The 10,427-nt window shown below is 41.6% G+C and overlaps 2 protein-coding genes across 2 annotated transcripts; both read left to right on the top strand.

Annotated features, from left to right (window-relative positions):
- The first annotated feature begins 348 nt into the window (after nt 1-348).
- On the top strand, nt 349-1,825 carry LOC108078656 (uncharacterized). Its single transcript, XM_017172587.3, has 3 exons — nt 349-505; nt 567-1,427; nt 1,510-1,825. Exons 1-3 carry the CDS (start codon nt 405-407, stop codon nt 1,637-1,639), a joined length of 1,092 nt encoding a protein of 363 aa, XP_017028076.1. The 5' UTR covers nt 349-404; the 3' UTR covers nt 1,640-1,825.
- A 308-nt stretch (nt 1,826-2,133) lies between these two features.
- Nucleotides 2,134-8,654, top strand: Ciz1 (Ciz1 zinc finger protein). Its single transcript, XM_017172937.3, has 8 exons — nt 2,134-2,289; nt 2,550-2,857; nt 4,212-4,262; nt 5,198-5,649; nt 6,231-6,903; nt 6,965-7,288; nt 7,386-8,020; nt 8,086-8,654. The coding sequence occupies exons 2-8, from the start codon at nt 2,570-2,572 to the stop codon at nt 8,423-8,425; spliced, it is 2,763 nt and encodes a 920-aa protein (XP_017028426.1). The 5' UTR covers nt 2,134-2,289; nt 2,550-2,569; the 3' UTR covers nt 8,426-8,654.
- The last annotated feature ends 1,773 nt before the right edge of the window (nt 8,655-10,427 follow it).

The following is a 10,427-nucleotide window of genomic DNA, read 5'->3' as shown; positions in this document are numbered from 1 at the left end:
GAAAATTTAAATAATTTGAATTATATATTTGTAATTATCATAGACTTTTATTCTATTTGTGTTTTAATAATAACTAAAAAAAGTACTTTTTGTTGCTCTTCACCTTCACATATGGCATTGGATATATGAAATTGTTTAAAAAAATTACATTAAATTATTTATTGAATTATTACATTAAATTATATAATAATAAATAATATTATTATTAAAAACTTACTCAGAAAAGCTTCCGAATTAAAATTAATGCTTTTATTCGTTCAAACAGACAAATATCGATAAATATTGACGATTTTCCATCTCTTATGGTATTTCCTATCGAACAAAGTGCCATCACTCTAACTGCAATCGTAAAAACGTAAACAAATGAAAGTTGTATTTTTATTTTAAAAACTTAAAATTAAATAATGGAGGATTCTGATAAGCCTGATTCGAAGCGCTTTTCCAGTGGTAGTGGATACTTGGAGGACACCCACTGCAAAACCACCCCCACCAACAATACACAAGAGTAAGCAAACAGTAAACTTGATATTCACAAATATTGGTACAAAATTATATTACAATTTCAGGGCAACATGTCGAGTTTGCTTTGGAAACTCAAAAGAAATGGTTAATATATCAGAGTGCACGCCTGGATCAAGCATCTCGATTGCGGATATGATATCTCAGTTCATAGGACATAAAGTTTCCCAAGAGGATTCGTATCCGCAAAGCATTTGTCTGCCTTGCCTTCGGGATACACAAAGTGGATTTAGGATAAAGCAAACTTACGAGAAGAACTTCTCCTTATACTGTCAGAAGGAAAAGAGGGTACTAGAAGCAGATGAAAAAATGCACATAGTACCTGATAGTAGTTCCTCCTCCGACGAGAATGAGTTCGAATGCCAAGTAAAGAACGAGTTGGTTGAAGAAGAGGACTTTGAGGATTGCCGGGATTTCGAGCCCCATTGTGAAATAGAAATTGAAGCAAATTGTGACTCTGATAATGCAGAGAAAGGTAGCAAAGATGCAAGCTCAACAATCAAGTGTTCACGTTGCCAATGTACTTTTCCGGAACTGCAACAACTTTTAACGCACATGGAGCAGAGTCATGTAAACAAAACACGAAGCAACATTAACTTCAAGTTCCAAGTTGGTTTTCGTCAAGGCTCCAGGCTCATTCACACTCTGGACGACAACCAACTTTATTGTAAAAATAAACTTCTAAAAAACGGAGACAATACGTACGTATGCCGCGTCAAAGATTGCAAGGCCCGAGTGTATCTGGCAAAAGATGAAACGCTAGTATACGCCAGGGAAGATCAAGTACACCATAGCCATAAAGGTCAAGATCTGGAAATAAAGAAAATTATTGCCATGGACATAGTAAAGAACAAGTGCAAGACCGATAACTCGGATCTCAAGAAGATTTTCAACGACGTAATGGCCGAGTTGAGTAAAAAATTCTCACTATGTTAAAACAAAGAGTAACTTTTAATTGATACATTTATTTTTATATTTAATTAAAAATAGGCACACCCAGGATGCTGCTGAACTCAAAATTTCCTATGATAGCTTCAAGCGTACTTTGCAACGCAAAAGACAACCCGTACGACGACTTTACCGGCTGAAGAACCTAACTCAAGCCAAGGAAATAAATTAGTTGCAAAGTAATACTTATTTAAAGTAAAAAAAGATCTGTACATTTTTTATGTTTTGAGTTAGTTTGAAAATCTTGTATTATTATTGTTTCACACTTAGTGGGAAAGTATATTTAAGATTTTTTAATAATTTCTATGAAATGTATATAAAATTATGTATTACTGCAATGTAACTATGTAATGTTTAATAAATAATTTTATAAGAAATAAATCAAGCCGTAGGAAATATTTGTAAATGTGAAGGGAAATTAAAAACTTAAAAATGAAAAAAAGCTTTCCAAAACTGTACATGTAAAATGTATAGATAAATGTAATGAAAGCTACTTGGTTTTCCTTTTTTTAATTTAAAATTCTATTGTATATGTAAATATTTTTTATAATTTACACGATTTAAAAAAATACCGTATTTCCACCTCCTCTTTCTCCTTTTTCACAATCTGGCAGCCTCAATTACCGATAATTTTCAAAAACATCGATAGCAATATCGTTCGACGTTTTGACATCTCTATCACACCGTTCGCCATTGCCAGAAAATTTTTTTCTCAAAAAAAAAAGTGGCTCGGAAAGTGTGTGAATTAAGCAAGAAAACGTGCAATTTTATTTTAAAAAGAGACTTTTAGTGAATAGCTTAGTGTAGCTATCAGAACTGAAGGTAAGTGGCGTCGTTAAGTGCAAATAATTCGCGGTATTACGAGGCCGGCAATATCGATTTTTTTCTGAACGAGCCGACGCCACCGGCAGACAATTCCTTTCGTGTCGAGGGGTGCTGCGCTGGACGGATGTGTTTTTTTCTCACATATACATGCATACAAGCACACACGCACACATAGATAGAGTGCATCCACAGCAGTCGCCACGGTTGGTCGGCACAAAGTCTAATCTTTTTCCTGCTTTTGTTTCATTTTCCGGCAGAAGAATATATATAGATAAAGATGCGTGGACGCGGCGGATTCATTCCACGTGGTGGTGGTACCACTCGCGGCGGGTATTACAACAATCGCAACTCTAGCAACTATGTCAATACCCGTACCCAGGGAAATTACCGACCGAATGGCGGTCGCTACGAAAATAACTACCACAACAACAACAATCGCTACAACAGCGGAGGTGGCGGAGGCAACAACAGCCACTATGACAACCGGAGTCGGGACAAGTTCACGCACCACAACTCGAGCAGCGGCGGGCGCTATGATTCCAGCTCCAGCCACAAGCGCAGCTATGTGAGTATTTTGATCATTTTTGGAATTTATATATCACTTATCCCTCTGCTGCTAGCGATTTCATATAAAAGTCTTGACATATGAGAAGGAAATAGGTATTGAAAATATATTTTTAAAAAATTGGAACATTTGGGTCTGAAGGCAAGGCTTATTACTTATTCTTAGGTAATAAAACCGTTAGAAAGTACCTAAGAATAAGTAAAAATAGTTCCCTTCTACCTCTTCAGACCCAAAAAAAACTTACATTTTTAAAAATATATTTTTATACTTTATATATCCTGGTTTATATTCGCTTCAAGTTGTATTTGACTAGTGAAATGTCTGGGTACAAATATTATTAATATTATAATTGAATTATACGAAAATATTGAAAGAGGCAAAATGTATCACCAAGTAAAGTTTAAAGAGTTACCTATCCTTCTCAAAATAGTCATTAAATAAATACTCATTTGAAAATCAAAAAATATTCCACTAGAAAAGGGCAACGTGGTTCTCAATACACACACAAAACAGATGGATTCTTATCTTCTCAGCAGCCCTAGGGTCAGTAGGTAAACAGAAGAGGCCTGCAGATTTCAGCAGGTAATCAACAAGATACCAAGAATAATAGTAAACAGGGTAATCTACTCGAAAAACAAGTCAAGAAAATGAAGAAAAAACGAAATTATGCCGAGTCTAATTCACTCAAAGGAGCCCTGTTGCTAATTTTACAGCTTTTTTTCGGTTATTGGTCAATATGTCTCACTCAACGTTAACAAATTGCACTATAATTTGGAAAATATATTATATATATCTATATTCTATTTGTTTTTTGGCTTGATGGCCAATATTTTTGGAACAAACAGTTTTCCTTTTGTTTGCCTTAGCGAAAGCACACTTATTTTCGTTTCCGTGAAAAAGGTATATATATATTTGATATATATATTTATATTCATTGTTAGAATACACACAGATGTGGTAAAAATAATACCACACCAGATGCAACTCTTCAGAATAAAAGCCAATTTCTCGTGTTCCACATTTTGAAAGAATCAATTTTCGAGAGTTTTAAAAATTATTTAAATTTAATTATGAAGAATTTTCTATGAGAAAAAGGAAAGTACTGACTGAAGATAGAAAATGTAAATAAAGAAAATCTAAGTAAGCTATAGATAAATGCAGAACTAAATAAATACAGAGAAAAAGCAACTCAAGGAGACTAAAAACGAATATTGCTGGCACATTTGTCACGCTTTTTTGAGCTCTGCCAGCAGATGAGTGATGTGGTTTCAAAGATATATACTACCTACATATAAGACATACATAATTCATAATGCTAATGCAATCTATTTTCATCCCAAATGCGTTTTTCTAGGACTCATCTCGCGATCGCAGCAGCGATGACCGCAAGCGGCCGCGGATAGACGTAAGTTATACTTTGCCCCTGTCCCCATGTTAAATCGCCCGCCATTCCAGAGGTTTATATATATACATATATACTAATGAATTATGCATTAAGCTAAACGACTTGTACCTTGTAATGTTAATGACTTTCCAAATATTTATAGCACTGTTATTTGTGAAGCTTAAACGCGGGATCGAGCGATTGAGCCTATCGAGCGTTATAAAGCGTTAACATATGTCTTAAAACAGCAAACAGCGCCGACTCAAAGTTGCCAGATATAAGCACACTTTGGAGCGCCGTCGTATAAGACCTAAATATCATATATTTACGAATCGGCAAACGTATATAGAACAGAAAAATGATTTTGCCAGCCAGCCAGCCAGCGATCGATCTGATCCGATCCGAAACGTAGAAACGTAGAAACGTTGAAGCAATTGAAGCGATTTTGATCCGTTTGATCTCTTGTATCTCTGTGTACCAGCTGTCAAATTTGTCCCCAAACAGACCGAAAGTCGGTTATTACAGATACCATATATATATATATAAATATCTATCACTGTGCACATCTGCAAATTCAAATCTAAGTAGCGATATATATCGCATAAGCGTATATGAGGTTTCTCCATCATGCTACCTACCACACATAAAACACGCTGCAGGAAATAACAGCCTTGCGATATGCGATAACCCACAAACCAAACCAAACCAAATCAAATTAATCCGATCAGATCAGATTCAGCATCAGCAATAAGATCAGATATCAGCCATCAGGATTGTAATCAGGATCAGATACCGAATATATAGTCTGTAACTACTACTTATATAGCAATTCTTTTCATACAACAAGTCTATCTGTGTTTTATAAATGTAAAAATCAATCTACCACCTATATTCGATACCAAATCAATCAATGAACCGAGCTCCTACACACCTTCCTACTCATCAATCGTCATTAGGATTACCGTCGCACATCCTCGTCGAACGATCGCAGCGATCGACCCTCGTCCTCATCGCAGAACGTTGGCTCTTCATCCTCCAACTATCATCAGCGCAGCAGCACCGGCGGCGGTAATAACAGCGGAGGCAATGGCGGCAGCTCGAGTAGCTACCGCCCGCGCGACGATTCGGCCAGCGGCGGCGGCAACAACCGGCATCAGCGCGATGGATCGATGGGCCCGCCCAAGCGGATGATGCGAAGCGTGGCCGGCACCAACTATATATCCCGACCCCGCGGCACAATGTCCATGCGCGGCGGAATGATGCGCAGCGGAATGCGGGTGGGTGCCATGCGAGTTGTGCGTACCCGCAATGTCAACGAATCGAATGATCTGCGCACCATGCGCCGCCAGCTGCTCTATGCACAGCAGAAAGACCGGGCTCGCCTGCTCAAGATTCAGCAGTTGAAAAGGTAAATAGACCAAAAACAAAAAATACAAAATAGACAACAAATTCAAAACAAAAAAAAAAAAGTATAAAGACTGAAAGTACCGAAAACGTGAGTTAATCTCTGTGAACGACAAACGTCGTCACAATTTGCATCGTTAAAGATAACAAATGTACAGCGAACTATTATTATCAGAACAATGAATGTGAACTTTGTGAGATTCCGATAGAAGAAGAATCCAGGAGAGGAGGAGAACAAGAGAGAGAGCAGCACTCGGTGAAAGATCAACCGAGCTGCCTACCTCCACAGAGACTCCCATCTCTCTCGTAGAAAGTATAATGTTGTGTAAAACTAAAAATCACTAAATATTTGACACACTTTATATATAAATATTCTGCCAAGATCGTAATTTGTTAGCTTCTTCCTGTGTACTAAAAAAAAAAATCAATTACCATTTAAATTTGAATTCAAATTTGTCCTTGTCTCTGCGGTCTTTGCCCAAGAGACAAGAGCTTCCACCAAAACAAAAACAAAACAAACATCCTGCCACCTAGACCTTGACTTCACATTCGAATTTCTCGAATTCATTCCACCCACAAATGTAGCTCGTTGCGACGACAACGCCAGGGCGGGAATAGCAGCGACAATTCCAGCGACAATGAGGAGAAGACCGACGATGATGATGCTGAGAAAAGCAAGAAGAAGAAGGGCAAGGACAAGGACGCTGATGGCGACGACGACGACGAAGATGATGTCGATGATGATGACGATAACGACGATGATGAGAAGGACGACAAGGACGTAAAAAGCAAGAAAAAGCGTAACAGCAAGTCGGCCACCGAGGACAAGAGCGACGACGATGACGATGCCGATGGTGGGGACGACGATGATCAGGAGAAGGACCTGAATGAGTCTGATCCTAAGAGCGCCAAGGACGGCGATGCCACCGATGACGATGAGGACGTCAAAGTAAAGGTCAAGACCGAGGGCGGCGAGGCCGGCGATGGCGAAAAGGCCGATGAGAAGGTCGCCAAGTCGTCCGGTGCAGGTAAGAAGAAGGAGAAGGATAGTGGCGACTCTAAGGACGCCAAGGCGAAGAAGTCCTCGTCGTCCAGCAAGAAGGAGCGCTCATCGCGCAAGGACAAAGACGATTCGGACGATGAGCGCAGCAAGGAGCGGCGCACCTCGCGTCATCGCGACGACGATCACAACAACCGCAAACGCACCTTCATCAAGCTCATTTGCGTCCACTGTCGCGTCAAGTGTGTGACCTTCAAGGTGGGTTTGGCTGAACTCTCTTATTAGGCGATTTACTTATTATCCTTTTTGTGATTTGCAGGAGTACAACTACCATTTGAACTCGCGCACCCACAAGAACGCAATGCGCCAGGTGGCCCTTAATCAGCGCGCTGATCTCCAACGTATGCGCGCCCGTCAGCGCACCACCCAGCGCGAGATCGAGGAGAATGCCAAGGAGGAGCACGAGTCGCGCTATTGTCGCCTCTGCCGGTTGGCCTACCGCCAGCCCAAGAATCTCCACCAGGCCTCTGAGCACCACAAGACCATTAAGAAGTTCTTGATGCCCTATTGCGGCTCCTGCCACTTGGCGTTCAAGAACGCCATGCTCTACGAGAACCATCGCTGCTCCCTGGAGCACATTAGGGTGAGTTTAAATGAATTTTAATTTTTTCCTCCTTGAATAAGCCCCCCTCAATCTCCATCAGATCTCGACAAGCAATAAATTATTCATTCACTTTCAGAATAAGGCCCGTAACGATGAGTCCGGTTCGGATGATAGCGTGGATGAGCGCGAGATCGATTTGAATAAATTCCTCACCGTCGACTCGGTGGGCGAGATCGATGTTGACGTGATCGATGCCGATGTGGATGCCATGGTGATTGAGGCCGAAACAGCACAGAAGAGCACGGATGAGGAGACCCGCAAACGCGGCTTGATTGGCCCGGATTTTATCAAGACCATTGAGGCCTTCTACTGTGAACTGTGTAACCATTATTCCACCAAGACTGAAGACACTTCCTTGGAGGACTATACCAAGAAGCATTGCCTGCAGCATTCCCACGTGAAGGCCTTCCTCCGCAACAAGGAGGAGACCGAAAAGAAGGTCAAGGCGGAGGGCGGCGAGGAGGATGAGCCTGAGGAGGAAGACAAGAAGGGTGGCGATGACGAGGCAGAGGAGGCCGATGAGGACATGGATGGCAAGGCCGATGAGGATGAGGACGAAGACTACGGTGATGAAGAAGGGGGCGATGAGACCCACGACGAGAAGCTGTGGGAGGAGGTGGACAAGGATCTGGGCGACCTGCTGGCCGAAGTGGGCCAGGAAGAAGAGGAGGAAGAGGAGGATGAGTCCGTGCTCAACATTGACATTGAAAGGTATGTCTTAACGGCAGAGGTGAAGTAATCAGTCTGGTTTTATAATAATATTCGTTCACTTACAGCGAGAAAAACAAGCTTAAAGATGCCAAAGAGGAAGCGAATGGCGATGCCGAGGCGGAGGAAGCTGCTAAAGACACCACAACTCCGGTGGCCAAGTCGACGGAGAAAAAGCCAGCTGCCCCGGCTGCTACTGCTGCTGCTGCCCCGGCCACACCGGCCAAGACCAGCGCCGCGGCGACCAAGCAGCCCGTGAAGAAGGCAACGCCCAAGCCGGCTGCCAAAGCCGCCAAACCAGGTCCGGCTTCCACGAAGCGCAATGTCTTGGTCAGTGTGAAGCGCACCTCCGCGGCCGCCATCAAAGCTGCCACCAAGTCCAGCAATACGGCAGCCGAGTCCAAGTGAGCGCAGCGCTACTCCACCAGCTGTGCACTAGCAATAGCAGCGAACAACCAAACCCAGTGATTTGGTTGCAACAAAAACACACACATATTTCAAATATAATAACAAAAAAATATAACATAATGTGCTCAAATAGTAAGTGCACGCCAATATGCCCAACAAGAGCTGCTCTGTCATCGCGCCACCGACGAGCCCAGCCTGTTTAATAAATGTCTAAACCTAAATAAACCAACCAGCACTCGTGTCTCTCTATATGGGGATCGTAAATGTGGATGTGGATGTGGCTGTGGAGTGGTGAGTACCTTTCTTGTACCTTTCGCCGACTTGCCACTCTACCTGGGCCTTTCTAAAATGTCCAAGGCTCGCCGAAAACCACCTGGCTACAAACGAACGAACAATGGCAGAGAAATGCCTGTCGGTCGCCAATTTGCTGGCCGCTTCATGGTGCTTACATGTAATTGTCAGCTGTGCGATTTAATGTACACAAACGAGAAATGCCGCCCGCTAGACGAGATTATGTCGTTGAATGGCCGGAGAGACCTTGATTTAAGCCCTTGGCATAAAAGGGTTATAATTATGAAAACGATTTAACCACACAAATGAGTACATTCCCGGTTTACATTGTTTTTTAAACTGAATCGTGAAGCAAAGACATCTACAATTATCCTTAGGAATAATTGTTGAAGACTTGTTATTTATTTACGTTAGAAAATGTATTTGGAATTGGATCCAGAGAAACATAAGGCTTAATTTCTCAATTATAAATGTAATATTTAAATAAGGAGGATCGAATAAGTTGGTTGAAGTTGCCTTAACCGATCATTGAAATAGGAAAAAGAAAGGTAGTACAACAAAAAGATGCGTAACGCCCATACACTGGAAGCAATAATTGTACTATATGGTTTTTGAACATTTTTAAACTCCCTTAACCAGAAGGTTTCTTTTCTTTTTTGGAAGGCTTTAATAGGAAATGGGGTTCAGGTCATTCTTTAATTAATTAATCCCTTTTTAAACTCCCAACACTGATAAGATTTAGAATAAAGTTTTGTATCCACAGGAAGTCCACAATATCTGGAATTTCCCTTTCTTTCTGATCTTGAAATACCCCAAGTCCTGAAACTGATTAGATTTAGAATACATCTGTATATTCACAGTAAGTCCATAATATCTGAAATTTAGTTGGCTTCGCTGGTTCCATTTATAAAAATTAAGCTGCAAATGAAAACTACTATAAAGACTTGCTTGTAAACTAAACCCTGATAATGAAACTATTATATATACAAATATATGTACATAACAAACAAAGGTGGTACAGAATAACCCCGCTTATCTCTGGACAGCGTGATGCTGGCAACTCTTCTTCCTGCTTCCATTCGGAATGTATTTATTAACCTATTGGGCGGCACAAGTGGCCGCAGAGTGAGGCACAGGCACAGGCAACGTTTTTGCCGTTTCCGCTTGATACTCTTGCCACAAGACAATGCGGTGGCAACCGAAAGGAAAACACATTTCATAATTTTTCTACATATTTCTGCCAAATTAACTTTCACCGCACGTCAGAGAGGATGGCGGCGTCTTCGTCTGCCGTCGGCAGTCGGATTCGACTATATTATGCAACATCTGTCACTTGATATGCGTGTCTCAATGGGTAATCTCGTCGGGTAGGCCTTTCTCACCTTCCATTCGATCCGATCCGTTCCAGCTTCCTTTCTGCGACCGCATTAAGTGGGCCTGCCTCAGTCACAATGTCAAGTTTTGATTTGATCAGCAGCAGCAGCAGCAGTAGCAGGTTTTCGGGTACGTCGGTTCGGTGGAGCCCCGGTTAATCCCTGGCAATCGCTCATTCAGTTTGGGTAAATTGCATTCATGTTTTGACGCTAGATTTATGCACACATTGTTCTGTCTGTGGCTGCCACAAATCCGGTTTTTATCCCAAGCGCCGCTCCACTCCATTGTGGCCGGGTATTACCATTAACATTTAATTTGTGATTCCGCCGAGTCGATG

This window comes from Drosophila kikkawai, chromosome 3L (assembly GCF_030179895.1).
Source record: "Drosophila kikkawai strain 14028-0561.14 chromosome 3L, DkikHiC1v2, whole genome shotgun sequence".
Classification (NCBI taxonomy): Eukaryota; Metazoa; Arthropoda; class Insecta; order Diptera; family Drosophilidae; genus Drosophila; species Drosophila kikkawai.
This window is presented reverse-complemented; position numbering and strand designations above follow the sequence as displayed.